The sequence below is a fragment of the Hemicordylus capensis genome, chromosome 5, assembly GCF_027244095.1.
Source record: "Hemicordylus capensis ecotype Gifberg chromosome 5, rHemCap1.1.pri, whole genome shotgun sequence".
Taxonomy (NCBI): Eukaryota; Metazoa; Chordata; class Lepidosauria; order Squamata; family Cordylidae; genus Hemicordylus; species Hemicordylus capensis.
The window spans coordinates 69,169,760-69,185,843 of record NC_069661.1 but is presented as its reverse complement, the minus strand read 5'-3'; the positions used below and the strand labels follow the sequence as shown (position 1 = coordinate 69,185,843).

The window sequence follows — 16,084 nt, the reverse complement described above, 5'->3', positions numbered from 1 at the left end:
TGAGCGTTTTTCATATCCACTGGCAACAGGTAGCCAAAAACATGCAAACATAAATAAGGCATATTGTACACAGTTCCAGATTTCAAAATTTCTGATTTTACAAAATATCACAATGCGTATTTGCAAATATTATCATATATTAGCGTTTTAAGTTTTCAAACTAACCACATTTCTTAAAAGTGTGGTGGAGACACATATATACCGGTATTTATCACTCTTCCCACACTTAACAGGTGAATGCAGAAGAAGCTTTATGAGAATGACTACACTATAGGATCTCACTAAAGCCCTATTCAGACATTACTGAATGTTTTACCTGCATTGAGATGTCTGAACATTCACATGTTTTTGTATGAATAACTATACCTGTGTTCATTTTAAAAGTGACCCTGGTTACAGGTCCCTCAATGCATGATACAGATAGTAAGTGTATTGCCCTACCTGTGTTCTCCTTAACATCTCAAAAGCTGCACACTGTTGTGGAAAAATGATCTAATCCGGTTACAGGTTTTCCCATAAGCAATTATGGTATAAAATAAGAGACCACACTTACTAGTACAAAACTTCATTTGCTTCATGTCTTTCATATCTCACTGTTTCACACATCAGTCTGTAAAAAATAATAATAATAATAAAGACTTGACCATATAATAATTAAAAGTTTAATTTATCAAATATTCTATGCTGCTTAGCATACATTCATGTTTGTAGCAACAGTTTAATCTTATTTAATGTTACATTTCCCTATAAAGCCATGTGCTATTACCATAAACTACTCTATATTACAAATACAAGACTACAGTTATCAGTTTCCTAAACAACACACATTGAGAATAACCTATTGTCATTAATTTTGGTTGCCCTGTAGATGTTTTTCCTTGTGGATCTTTGCACTCATACTAGTATCCCATATTGTGCAGGTATGGGTCTTTGCACCCATACCCGCACAATACTCCACTATGTTTGCTTTTCATAATTTATGACCTTATCAAACTCCCCAGAAGTGTGCTATTTTCATGAGAAAAATCATAATTATCTTAGAAATATTTTGAAAAATTTCTAGAAAATTCTGAGAAATATTCTAGAAATCAGAAATATTCTACTTAAACTATATGGTAGTTTCTACAGATAAGTGGGATGCTCTCTGTTTTATGGAACCATGTGAAGCAAGTTATGGATATGAGAACCAGAGTGATATAAGAAAAACTGAGAAAGGTAAACAAGCAACATGAGATGGTGACCGAGGAAAGCATAAGGACTTCAAAAGCAGAATGCACCACATGAAAAAGGAATGTAAAAGCCACACTCAGCAAGATATTAAAGGTTTTTAAAAAACACTTGAACAGCTCCAGATTACAATATGGTACTGGGAGATTACAATATGGTAATATGGAAACATGGTTTTTAGGCAAAAGTCTTCATCAGTAGCTGAAATCCAGACTAAGATTATACACATAGGAACATAGGAAACTGCCATATTCTGAGTCAGACCATTGGTCTATCTAGCTCAGTATTGTCTTCACAGACTGGCAGCGGCTTCTCCAAGGTTGCAGGCAGGAATCTCTCTCAGCCCTATCTTGGAGAAGCCAGAGAGGGAACTTGAAACCTTCTGCTCTTCCCAGAGCAGCTTCATCCCCTGAAGGGAATATCTTGCAGTGCTCACACATCAAGTCTCCCATTCAGATGCAACCAGGGCAGACCCTGCTTAGCTAAGGGGACAAGTCATGCTTGCTACCACAAGACCAGCTCTCCTCTCCTTGACCACATTGAATAATGTTTCATATGTACAACAAACAGTGGCTATTTTGGCAAATTCCCCCCTTCCCTCTCCAGCCCCTCGCTATATGCAATGTTAATTTGGGCATCAGTGATAATCTCTTAAAGGAAAGTTATTCTGTTCCAAGAATCATGTTTCAGGTTACCTGTTAATTATCTCATATCGGAAGATGCACCGATTTAAAAGTTGTTCTCATCCTCAAAGTATATTGTATATTTATGTAAAGTTCTCATTAGAATACTGCAGACTGATTAGAGGATTTGAATTTAAAACTGAGCATCTTATTTTCATGATAGAAAATCACATAGCTCTGTGAATGTCACCCAAATTGTAATACATTTATACAAATCTGGACTGAAAATAGAAAGGGTAACTGGAGGACAAAAATAAAGAGATAAGCCAGGATTACTTAATAGGCTCTTGTTCATATTTTATTGAAATGGATTATTCCTTTTAAGCTTCAGACAGTCTCTTACATTCCTTGGGTGGTGTGGGAGAGGGAGGGAGGGAGGGACTTCCACTACAAAAATAAAAAATAAAAAATAACACATTATCTGCGAGCCTCAAATCACATGTTAGCACTGGAAAAGTTAACACACTTGCTCACTCTTCCAGGGCAGACAAAGAAGTTCCCATCAAATTATTTACCAGAAGAAGAGCAAACAGATTTCACCTTTTGGGATCTGTGAGAGAAACTGAGGACTGCCTGTTGCAACTATAATTCTAAAAACTAATTTTACACCACTAAACTTGCATTGACTTTTCTTACAAGTTGGAGTTCAGATGGTCAGGCTATTAAAAGGCTATGTTAATGATAAAGTCATGGGGGGAGGCATTTAATTTGAGGACAGGAGGGCAAAACAATAGGCTTTGGAAAGCATGCATTGTCATGACGCATTTCTAAGTTCTAGCAATCATGGCTGGAGACAGGCATTGGAGATAGCAAAGTGCTTAAATGTCAGACAGCAAGAGACAAATTCAAGTATCATGGTGTCATATTTTGTAAATATTTTCTTCACAGTGTTTTTCTTTAAAGCTAACTCAGGTTTTTCATGCTTAAATGCAATAATTTTACAACAAGAATACTATAAAGTAACTACTACAATGTACACTCTCTGTAATTGCTGGATACCTCTGCACACCAACTCAAAAAGGTATTGCTGAGGGTAGTCTACACTGGTGTAGCTTTAAATGTTGTTCAAGGACTTAATGGTAATTTAGCATTATGTCTGAGCCTAGACACAAGGTCTATTCTCTGTTATAATTAAATATTACATTGGCTGAGCATACTGTTTACTAAAGAGAGATTATTCTAGCTGTTCTTAAAGAAGTCACTGTGATTAAACCAAAACCCTAGGTCATGAACCGATCAAGGGTATATTTGGGCAATTAACGTGAAACAGAACTAGTTCCCTGAAACTAATCTTGAGTTGGAGAGCTGTGGAGACTACATTCTCAAGCTAATATGTAAAGATACTAATCAGCAGAAACCATTGTTCAAGCCCTGCAGGAATATCTCCTTTGGACACAGGGAGCCATTTTCTTTGTTTGTTTGTTTATATCTATGTAAACTGCTTTAGGAACTTTTGCTGAAAAGCGATATATAAATATTTGTCATTTTTGCATTTAGTATTTGACCTTTCTTCTTCAACTTCACACCTGCAGTTTTAATAAAGTAAAAGGTAAAGTTGTGCTATTGAGTCGGTATCGACTCCTGGCAATCACAGAGACATGTAGTTTTCTTTGGTAGAATACAGGAATGGTTTACCATTGCTATCTCCCATGCAGTATGAGATGATGCCTTTTAGCATCTTCCTATATCACTGCTGCCCAATATAGGAGTTTCCCACAGTCTGGGAAACATACTAGTGGGGATTCAAACCAGCAACCTCTTGCTCCCCAGGCAAGTTACTTCCTCACTGTGCCATTAAGTGGCTTGCAGTTTTAATATGTAACCTTAAAGCTGATGTATGATTTTGCAGTATCATGGCTTATGTCTTCCTGCACGGAACTGTTGATCTCTGCTTTATTTTCCAGATGAAGTCCTCTGAATAAATCAACCAAATGGACTTGCATCATCTGATGTCTCTGTTTCCATGCCTGCAGGGGCGTAACTACAATTAGGCAGGGGGAGGCTGTTGTCTTGGGGCCCCCCACATTGGGGGGGGCCCTCAGAGGCTCTCCCCCACCCAGCGCCTACCCGACCTTCCTTCCTTCATTTAAACTTTTTTTTCTCGTCCTGCTTGTTCTGGCGCCGCCCGCTATTTCCTTGTTTTTTGTCTTCGTGAGTCCACCCTTTGCATCGTGGGGGCTCCTCCTCCTTCCCCAAATCCCCATCCATTGGCTGGCTGTGGTGGTCACAGCAGCTGCAGCAGTCAGGCTGTGCCTGTGTGGAGTCACAGTTGCCTGCGGCTGCTGAGCTCCGAAGGGCTCCCTGTCGAGCTCAGGGCTGCGTGTGATTCCAGCGGGCAGGTTTTGTCTGCCTTCCTTGTTCTGCGCCGTTCTTCCTAGGACTTGCCGCAGCAGGCTGCCTGCTTGGAGTTGTATTTCCACATTCCTTAGTCCCAGCCGAGTTCTTACCAGTTGAGCCCTACATGTAAAGAGCTCTCCCTTTTCTCCGCCCCCCGCCCCCACTCCTTTTTTTGGTATAGCTGCAGGATTATATTCTCCTCCCCAACCCCCCTCAATAAATGCTCAGAGAGAGAGTCGTGATTTGCAGATGCTGGCCCTAAAGACTGGGGAAACCAGCCCGGGGGAAGCTAGAGGGGCATAGATCACTACATGCAAATCCCTTTGTACCAGAATCATGTGTGTGTGTGCAATACGCTCGGGTCTGCAAGCATCTGTGTTAAGTCTAGCCCCTTAGAAGAGTTAGCGCTTGGCATGCACTCTCTTCTCGTAGCCTTCTCAACAACCCTGCATTATCGGCATTATCCCCATATCCGGGGAGCTCTTGTGCGCTTACGGGGTTTCACTGAGAGAGAGGACACACACACCCCACTTCTTGCCAGCCCACCTCGCCCTCCCTGGCTTAGTAAAGGGGACTAAGTAGTAAGCACGTTAAGCACAAGCAGGCACAGCTATGCAAAAGGGTTCTTCCGATTATTAGATGTTCCGGAGTACATCCCTGCATAACAACACTAGATTACTCTGCAGGGTACTAATAGTATGTTTCCCAGAGTATGGGAAACACCTCTATCGGGCAGCTGCGATATAGGAAGATGCTGAAAGGCATCATCTCATACTGCGCGGGAGGAGGCAATGGTAAACCCCTCCTGTATTCTACCAAAGAAAACCACAGGGCTTTCATGTCATCTATACCTTACAACTAGTTGGGATAGTTAGCAGAGACATCGGGCCAGAGGAAGGAGAGGTAAGCGGTGACGGCGGGGTGGGGGGGGGCCCATTTAAGAATCTTGTCTCAGGGCCCACTCCAACCTAGTTACACCCCTGCATGCCTGTTTGTATGAATATGGAAGGAGAAGATCCCATGGCTGGGAGTCAGACAGTCAAGGAACGAGAGCTCATAATAAAGCATATCTGTAAAGCATATCTTTTCCAACATATTGCACTTTATTTTCTATCCCAAAAGGAAACTAGCAGCAAAGTTCTAAAGGACACAGCTGCACATTCTCCTTGCCTATGGGTTTGCTGTGGGGAAAGGGAAGATTATCCTTAGGCTCAGGGACTGACAATGGCCAATTATTAGTATAGTATTACCCTTTATGGTACATATGCAACACTAGATAGCAAAAACACAGTTCAAATCACAAGACCTTCAGACTGACCTAAATAAATTATTAGGAATGTGCACAAATCGCAATGTGTGCACTGATTCACAGATCAGTTCAGGCAGCTTTAAGGAGAGCAGGTCCATTCCTGTTCCTCACCGCAGCTTCCTGAAGTAGTGTCATGCTCCCCAGCACACCATGCATGACAGTGGCACACACATGGCCTCAACTGATGCACAGCACCACATGCACGCAGCCGCTGTGCAAGGCATGCTGGGGAGCACAGTGCTGCAACAGGAAGCTGCAGCAAGCAGCAGAAGAGCAGGTGCAGACCTGCTCTCCTCACTCTTAAAGGTGCCCAAACTGACCCTTCAAATCAATGCATGAATCGCAATTCTTGCACATCCCTAGAAACTATATGATATGCTTGAAGACCCAGTAACACTGAGTATATGCAAAGAAAAGAACAGGGAAAGGGGGAACAGCAAAAAAAATAAATAAATAAGATGCAGAAAGAGTGACTACTTGTCAATCTGTGTGTAATGGTAAGGTGCATGAGATGGGGAACATGTCAATTCAGTAGTTCGTTGCTATAATGGTCAAACAAATTATTTTTTTCAAATACAGCAGTAAAATGCAGCTGTTCTTTTCAACGAAGTCAGTTTCTGAGGTATTTTTACATGTTAATATTAAATTAAATTACTTCTAAAAGTACTTAAATTCTATTCCCACTAGCTCCAGCCTCTAAAAACTGGCCTGATTGCAACTTTAAGCACTTTACCTATAACCTACATCAATAAAGCTATTTTTGTTTTAAGAATTGATTTTGTAAGAACTCAGTTCTCAGGACACACTTTTTCTGATTTAATATATGATTTTGTTGATGCATTCAGAAACGAAAAGGCTCTGGATGGTGGTGAATAAAGGAATTACCAACAACTTTCATTTAGCTGCAGAATTCTGATTTTGCCCCAACAGTTCCTACAAAAGTAAATTATAGCCAATATACAGTTTCTAAAAGTCAGTTCTTTTCGAGCATTCCACCTGGCATTCTGGAAAGCTAATTAACAAACCACAGTTGTTTGGGATATCTGCAAAACTGAGAGCTCACTCTCTACCCCTCACCCTCACCCCCCCCACACACACACACTCCATAGTGTCTTCAACATAGCATATTTACAAAAAGTCAAGAGACATTCTTAACTGTGCATGTAAAATCTTAGCAAGCAGCCTCCCTAGATTATTCACCGGGATTCAAATAAGTGATACTCAGGTACTCATGAGTATCAAAAATTTGTAGAAGAGTATCCCAAACTTTCAAAAAATGATCAAATGAGTACTGTCTGTTGCTACCTCGGTAGCCTGCCCTCTCCTCCCACCCATTGGCCTTGCCACCACTCCCTCACTGTGGCTCCTGCCACCCTCACCACTGCGCTCTCACTGCCACTTGCCAGCAGCTCTCCGGGCCTCTCAGAAGCAGAAAAGGCCCCATATTCCTGTCTGGAGACAGGAGCAGAGCCTTTCTCCTTCTGAGCGGCTGTAGAGCCGCTGGGAATGGATGGCATTCAGATCATTCCCAGCAGCTCTCCAGCTCCTCAGCAGATGAAAGGCCCATTCCTGTCTGTAGACAGGAATAGGTCCTTTTCTGTTTCTGAGAGGCCTGGAGAGCCACTGGCAAGCAATGGTAAGTGCAGCACAAGCTGCACACGGTGAGCAAAGGGCTGTGCCACTGAAGTGGCAGAGGAGGAAGAAAAGGATCTAGCAAGACATCTGATATCTGTGAGTACCGAATCACTTCTGCTGGTACTCACTTGAGAACCTAGTCTTAAAAATTATGTGAACCCCTGATTATCCAGTTCCTTGATTAATTAGCATTCTTAGAGGACCCCTGAATAAGCTTTGCGGTTCACACTTTCCTCGCACTGTGCAAACTGGCTAATTAAGCAAGGTACAGATCACTTCTGCTGGTACTCACTTGAGAACCTAGTCTTAAAAATTATGTGAACCCCTGATTATCCAGTTCCTTGATTAATTAGCATTCTTAGAGGACCCCTGAATAAGCTTTGCGGTTCACACTTTCCTCGCACTGTGCAAACTGGCTAATTAAGCAAGGTACAGATACATCAATACTAAAGTCAATTTTGGCTCAAAGTAACAGTTTATGAACCAATGGATGTGGCACTGATTTAAGGTACTCTTACAAAGAGGTCTGGCTTATTCATAATAAAAGAAAGTTTATTACTTAGCTACTAATGCAACGTCCAGATAAAGCAGACCTTTGTAACAAAGTAAGTCTTAAGAAGAGATGTGTATTAGCATTAAATGTCTTACCTGAGTTGGTGTTCTCGCAAATTAGATAAGGCTTCCATTCCATGCAAATAAGAATATACGATCTCCAGATCCTATAAACAGATAAAACAAACTATCATTAGAAAATCTGTGATCAACACAGGTAACTTCAAACAATGCTATCACAATATTTGGGGGAGGGGGTAGGATAAGATATATGTTCCACACATATCCTCCCAAGCGAATGATTATTCTTGTATCCATTAGCGACATAAAAGAATGAAGACCAAAGGTCTTCCATACAATACAGAAATACCTGGTGTTATTAGAAGTACAGCAGAACCTTGTTAAGTACAGAAGACTCACAATTTTGTGTATCCACAGTCAGGTAATGGACACCCGACCTTGGTATACGCAACAGTGGGAAACGGCAAAAAACGGTTAAACACTGGAATCTCAGAGGTTATTTCCGGCCATTTTATGTTCAGGAGTCATTTTATGGTTCTTTTTAAAATAAAAAATGGCCCCAAAATCATGATTTTTGGTGAATTATTGACTCTTAGGGGGCATTCTTGGACTTCTAAAGTAGGACAGTGGAGCATGGCAGGGCACTTTATTTGGCCTGTTTACTGGTTTGGAGGGAATCTGGGGCAATCTGCTATAGTTGGTAAGCAATGGTAAGGGCAGCAGAACCTAACCTGGCCCCCGCCGCCAATTCCCATAGCCATATAGCAAACTGGTGGATAATGGGGCATTAGGGCTGCTATGTGTCCTACCCGCTGGCAGAATGGAACCCCATGGATAATGAGGTCCATTACACTTGGAAGAATTTCTCAGTTTCACCAGGTTAAATTTTTAAAAGACATTTCCCCCAAAAATTGCAAGCACTTGTTTTGCATAATTAACAGAAAAAATGGTTATCAAAACTACACTCCTCCACCAAATTATGAAATTATGTCAATGCCTGCAAATCCCTCTCCTCCCCCACCCAATGCCATATTACAATTCTTAAAAACACGCTGAAAGTTATACTTTTAGAATAAGCAATGGGAGAAAATACATAATCACAGAACAATACAGGTTTTCCAAGAGGCCATCTTAGTATAGGTCAATAGCCATGTTAAATAGACTGATGTTTTAAAAGTTTTAAAATTTGCTAAAATAAAGACAAACGCTATAAGAAAGGGGCTTCATTTCAGGTAAGTAAAAATTAAGGTAAAGTGTGCCATCGAGTCAGTGTCAACTCCTGGCGACCACAGAGCCATGTGGTTGTCTTTGGTAGAATACAGGAGGAGTTTATCATTGCCATCTCCCGCGCAGTATGAGATGATGCCTTTCAGCACCTTCCTATATCGCTGCTGCCCGATATAGGGGTTTCCCATAGTCTTGGAAATATACCAGCAGGGATTAAAACTGGCAACTTCTGGCTTGCCAGTCAAGTCATTTCCCCGCTGCACCATTAGGTGGCTAAGTCAAAATTCAGGTTACTTTAACAATCTTCTTTCTATCAGATGGCAGGCTAAATGAGTTTTTAAAAAAATATATACAAAGCTCTTCTGAATTAATGGACAAATGAGGCAGTATCAATTACTGACAAGAATAAAATACATAAATTAGAAAAAGAGGAACACTTGTGAATAAAAGACCAAGCCAAATCACAATAAAAAAGAACAAATTCAAACATACTACATTTGTATTACTGTCTAAAACTAGCACCAACAGATCAAACCCACTTTATCAGTTTTAATATGTCTCCCACCACCACCTTCAATAGTCAGCAGTTAATGTTATGAAGTCTTCATTCAAGCCTTCCTCTCAGCTCCTGTTTCTAGTAAGTAATGCTATTCTGATAAAATAAACATTGATTGGATGACCTGCTCTGGGAAGAGCAGAAGGTTTCAAGTTCCCTTCCTGGCTTCTCCAAGATAGGACTGAGAGAGATTCCCATCTGCAAACTTGGAAAAAGCCGCTGCCAGTCTGTGAAGACAATACTGAGCTAGATAGACCAATGGTCTGACTCAGTATATGGCAGCTTCCTATCTTCCTATGACTTAAATCATGGAGATTTAGATCACCAAGAGAAAACCATAGTTTAAATCACTGATTTAAATCAAGTTTTCCATTGAAAATGCTTTACATATTTCTCAAGCAGTGGTTCAAATCTGATCACTAAATATGTTAATTTACAACTCAATAGAGCATTTACAATATCTAAACTGGTTCTGGATGGGTCACGCTTCCCCAGAAGGAATAGGTACACAGTCTGGGGGTGCTTCTGGATCCTAATCTTTCCTTGGTGTCCCAGGTTGAGGCAGTGGCCAGAGACGCTGTTTATCAACTTTGGCTGATACCCCAGCTGTGTCTGTCTCTCCAGATAAACGACTTCAGAATGGTGGTACATATGAAGGTAACCTCCAGACTAGATGACTGCAATCCACTCTATGTGGGGCTACCTTTGTACATAGTCCGAAAACTACAGTTGGTACAGAATGTGGGAGCCAGGTTGGTCTTTGGGTCATCTTGAAGACACCATATTACTCCTGTGTTGAAAGAGCTATACTGGCTGCCAATAAGTTTCCAGGCAAAATGGAAAAGTTGCTGGTTATAGTCTATGAAGCCCTAAACAGCTTAGAACTTGGGTATTTCAAAGAAGGTCTTTTTCGCCATGAGCCCCATCACCCATTGAGATCTTCCAGAGAGGTTTGTCTGCATTTGCCACCAGCTTGTCTGGTGGCTACGCAGGGATGGGCCTTCTCCACTGCTACCCTGAAACTTTGGAACGCACCCCCTGTTGAAGTAAAAGACTCTTTATTTCTGACAATTTTTTAAAAGGCAGTTAAGATACATTTGTTCACCCAGGCTTTTAATTTGATTTAATTAGAGCTAGCATTTGCCAGTGCTTGCTTTGGGGGCTCTTGGCCAGTCTGTGAAGACAATACTGAGCTAGATAGACCAGTAGTCTGACTCAGTATATGGCAGCTTCCTATGCTCCTATGAGAGGGACAAATAAGCTAGGGCTGTAGTGAGTCATAGCTGGTGTGAGGGGCCATATTCCTGTGAGCCACATTCCTGTTTCAGTATGAAGCCTACTCACTGGTGAAGGCCAGAAAACCTACCGAACAGTTTTGCATGGAGTTTAGTGGGGAAGTGTGGGGGGGAGCCCGAAATGCATCCCCTTGATCACAAGGAGCCCAAGAAGATAAGTACTACTCCCTCCTTCACATTCTTGGGAAAGGAAGTGTGAACTGTTAAATAGCTGACCAATACAGCTGACCTAACTTTCTAATAAACAATCTCTAAATACTCTAATCTCTAAATACTCTAAATACTCCAACAAAACCAGTTATGAAGATAGAAAGCCAGCAGGGGAAGGAGCACTTCCCAGTGTATTGCACAGTGTGGTATATATGACTATTTGCTACATGGGCAGTACTCATTGGTGTGCGCTCAGTGCAAGCGGCTCCTGGCTCTCAGGGAACAAGTTCGTTCCCTAGAAACCAAGGTGGTGGATCTGGAGAAGCTCAGAGAAACAGAGAGGCATGTGGATGTGCCTCTCAGGGACATGGTAGAGGCATCCCACTCCAAGGCTGATAGCTCCTAGGCTGTCAGGGAGAATGAAGGTCTTGGGGAAGGAGGACAACAGTCTGAGGAAGAGGGAAATACTCCTTTACAAGGGACCCCTTTCATGGATGATGATCCCATATCCTCTTGCACAGGGGATACTCCTTGGGGGGGGGGGGTGCCTCCTTGTAGTGGGTGATTCAATCATTAGAGGTATAGAGAGATGGGTCTGTGACCATGTGTAGACCACACTGTGATTTGCCTGCCTGGTGCCACAGTTGCGGATATCACACGGCATCTAGATAAGCTGTTAGGCAGTGCTGGGGAAGAGCCAGCTGTCATGGTGCATGTTGACACCAACGATCTTGGGAAATTTAGTCAGGAGGTCCTAGAAGCCAAATTTAGGCTGATCAATATCATATTATTATTATTATTACATTTATATCCCGCTCTTCCTCCAAGGAGCCCAGAGCAGTGTACTACATACTTGAGTTTCTCTTTCACAACAACCCTGTGAAGTAGGTTAGGCTGAGAAGAAGTGACTGGCCCAGAGTCATCCAGCTAGTTTCATGGCTGAATAGGGATTTGAACTCGGGTCTCCCGGTCCGAGTCCAGCACAACTATGGTGCGACCACATCTGGAGTACTGCATGCAATTCTGGTTACCATAACTAAAGGAGGACATTGTAGAACTGGAAAAGGTGCAGAAGAGGGCAACCAAGATTATCAGGGGCCTAGAGCACCTTCCTTATGAGGAAAGGCTACAACACCTGGGGCTTTTTAGTTTAGAAAAAAGACGACTGCAGGGAGATAGGATAGAGGTCTATAAAATCATGTGTGTTGTGGAGAACATCAATAGAGAGAAATTCTTCTCCCTCTCACATAACACTAGAACCAGGGGTCATCCCATGAAATTGATTGCTAAGAAATTTAGGACCAATGAAAGGCAGTAGTTTTTCACAGAATGTCTAATCAACTTATGGAATTCTCTGCCATAATATGTGGTGGCAGCCAACAACCTGGAAGGCTTTAAGAGGGGTTTCAACAACTTCATGGAAAAGAGGTCATGAATGGGTACTAGTCTGGCGGCTGTGGGCCACCTCCAGTCTCAGAGGCACAATGCTTCTCAGTACCAGTTGCAGGGGAGTAACAGCAGTAGAGAAGGCATACCTTTACCCCTTCCCTTGGGAGACATCTGGTGGGCCACTATGTGAAACAAGATGATTGATTAGATGGGCCTGGGCCTGATCTAGCAGGGTTGTTCTTATGTTCTTTTGTTCTTATCTCCATATGTCCAGGAATCCCACCCCCACGTGCCCAAGAATGTCCCCCAAAGAACGCAATTCCCCCCCAAACTGAAAATTCACGGTGGGGAAGTCTATTTTTAAAAAAAAAAAAAATGCTACAGAATGGCTCATCCTGGGCTCCTGCAGACAAAAGGGTGGGCAGAAGAGGCCTTCACAGTCACTTCTGGCCCTCTAGGAACTGCGGATACATGGGTTTTCACCCTTTCATGTGCACAGATAGTGGAAATGGGGGCGGCAGGGTGTTATGCTGCTGCCCCGCTGGACCCTTTTAAGCTGCAGAGCCAGCAGGGAAAATGTGGCATGGGGAGAAGGGTTAACAGCACCCTCCCCATTCCTTAAAGGTATCGATCCTCGAGCCACCCCCAGCCGGTTCCATGCACATCCCTAGTGCACATTTACAGGCTTCACTGGAGTTGGCTCATTGAAGACTGCTGCAGAAATAATCAACAGCTTAAAATTTCTGAGAGTTACTCTAACATATGGCTAGTTCAATTTCCTTATGGCTTATTTCTCTCACTTAAAAAACTTGTAACTCAGTGGAAATTACATGAGCTGGCCATAGTATTTCAGTTACCAGTCCTTAAAAGGTATCCCTTGCCTTTTATGGGCCTCCAAACATGTTCATGCACATCCCTAATGTGCACATAGGATTGTGGTGGACAATTGTGCCATCCAGCAACAACCCAACCCAAGGCTCATGGGGTGCTATTCTGGCGGACCCCTGCTCAGGCCTGGCCTAAGCACCAACTGTGCCTGAGGCAGCGCAGTATCCCACAATGGCAGGCAGAGCATGCCACACTCTTGCCCCTGCTGAAATGTAATACACACCATACACACTGCTCTTTCTCCCCTAGCAGTGGGAGGAAGGAGCATTTTCTTCTTCCTGCCCCTTCCCCGATGCCACAGGTGACTCCTCCTCCTCCTCTGCTTTTGAAAAGACAGAGTGAGGAATGAGGAACAGAAAGGCATGTGAGGGAGTAGAGTGTTGGGGTAGATAGCCCACACTACCTTACACTCCCAGTCCCTCAGCCTCTGTCTTTTTAAAAGCCAGAAAGAGGGTGGAAGGTGAAACAAGGCCGTGATGATTGGGAGCAATGAGGGTTCTTCCCACTGGGGTGGAGAGGTGCAATGAGGTAGCTGGCAGAGTTCAGCAGTCAATGGGGGCAGGGTGCCCGTCATATCTGCCAAACTGCCACCTGGGATAGCCACCTCATTATGCAGCCTAACTCTATCCTTAACACTTAGAGAAATCTGTCTTGATGTACATACCATCCTCTTCAATAGTATAGCATATTTCCAGAAGAGACCACACAGAATGAGATATTCCCATCTAACATTGGGTTTTCATTGCACAGGTACATGCCAGGTTCAAATGTCAAAACTAAGTGAAGCCAAAATGTTTTTCCCATTAACACTGGTCAACATCCATATTAACCCTCCTCTGCAGTTGCCTGTGCTTTGCAAAATATCTCCCTGATGGCTCCCTAACCCTCAGGGACAGTTTCAGGAAGCACAGGTGGCTGCAGAAGGGAAGGAAGGCCACCCAAACCCACACCCCTCCTTGCACAATGGACAACTCTAGCACACTGACAGAGCATTGGGTCTGGATGTCAGTCACACTTTTGCAGGGCTTTTCCAGGTAATTCAAGTTTCTAAGAAAACTAAAGGAATGTTTTTATGATTATTCCATCATTCATGCTTTGCTCAAATGAACTTAATTTTCCAATACATTATGGGATCAGATGCAAAGCAGAAAGCAATATTTACCAATAACTTCAACTATTGGCCCTTCAAAGCCAGGAAGATCAACTGAAGTAACAACAGGAATTTCCAGATGTTGTTGACTACAACTCCCAGAATCCCCAAAGGCTATTGCAGCTGGGGATGCTGGGAGTTGTAGTAAACATCTGGAAATCCCTGTTAGAGGGAACACTGGTAACAAGAACAGGAAATATGTAGATATTCAATAGTTATGCTGTATAACAAAGAGGGAGAGACAGGAGGGAAGGCAGTAAGATTCTAAATCTGTTTTGGATATGTACAAAACTAGGAATGGGGTGGGGGGAACACTATATTTATTTAAATATTTATATCCCACCTCTTCAGCACACTGCTGCTTGGGGTGACTTACAATAAAAGAATAAAAACATAATATTCACAACAAAACAAGACAATAAAATACTATAAAACATAACAATAACAAGCAGCAAAAACTAATACACAAGTTATTGTGTAAGCCACCTAATGGCGCAGCGGCTAAGTAACTGGCCTAGGGAGCAAGAGGTTGCTGGTTCAAATCCCCACTGGTATGTTTCCCAGACTATGTTTCCCTATATCGGGCAGCAGTGATATAGGAGGATGCTGAAAGCCATTGTCTCATACTGCACATGAGATGGCAATGGTAAACCCCTCCTACCAAAGACAACCGCAGGGCTCTGTAGTCGCCAGGAGTAGACACTGATGCAACGGCACAACTCTGCTACTGAGCTCCCCAAACTGCATTATATTGTAGGCACAAAAATCTATGAAGATCATGCCAACATTTTTAAACTGTTGCAGAATCTAAGTTCCTGTCATTTGTTGCCAGAAAATCTACTCCATAAACAGTTGCTTTGAAGGTAGTGCAAATTCCTGAAAAGCTGTTCCACAAAGCAGTAAAAACAGAGCTTCTCTTAGGAAATAGCTCCCCCTGCCATTCACAGGCAAGAGAGGAAGATTTTTCCCCCTCAACATTGCCTATCACTATCTCAGATTCTGTAACATTAGGGTACTGTGAAAAACTCTGTAAAAGTAAGCATATCACATTTATATTATTAGTTATATATTATACACATAAGAATGTTTAGTTTTCAATTGATTTACGTAGCAAGAGTAATGACAAAATGATTCCCTATCCCAAATGTGAACAGAATCTAAGAAGAAATACACCACCACCAGCTACTGGAAGAGATGACATGGAAAATAGAATAGAGACAGGTGCTATGCCCATACTAAATATAACAAAGCCACGACTGTAAAGGATCATTGCCCATTTAGCAGCAGTTGTGCACATCATAATACAATTTAAATAGCCCGCTATTTGACTAGGAGGCAGCGTCAGGTTACCAGGCCATGCACAAACGCTAACTCCAGTAAAACACCCATTGATCAGTTCCCAAGAACATTAACTGTGTGAATTGAATTGAAAGGGACCAGGAGTATGCCTTGCTGTTGGATCTGAAGACATGCAAGGGGGAAGCAGGAAACACATGACTAATCCTCTTGCAAGTGGCGGTGACCAAGCAGGCAGGCTTGCAGATCCCATCATACAGTGTAGCCAGCCACTGGACTTCAGTAAGAACACATATGCACTCCCATGACAAACAAGGAAGCAACTGATCTGACAACCACCCTAATCAGACATTATGCTGTATGAGTGTA

The 16,084-nt window shown here is 42.6% G+C and overlaps 1 protein-coding gene across 5 annotated transcripts in view; it reads right to left on the bottom strand.

Moving 5' to 3' along the window:
• RAPGEF2 (Rap guanine nucleotide exchange factor 2) overlaps positions 1–16,084 on the bottom strand; it is a 281,466-nt gene that overhangs the window by 173,283 nt on the left and 92,099 nt on the right. For all 5 annotated transcript variants that reach the window (XM_053255205.1, XM_053255201.1, XM_053255203.1 and 2 more), the window contains exons 2-3: positions 7,840–7,910; positions 554–610 (exon numbers count right to left, since the gene is read on the bottom strand). In XM_053255205.1, the coding sequence (XP_053111180.1) occupies positions 554–610; positions 7,840–7,910 (128 nt within the window). The remainder of the gene's footprint in view (positions 1–553; positions 611–7,839; positions 7,911–16,084) is intronic.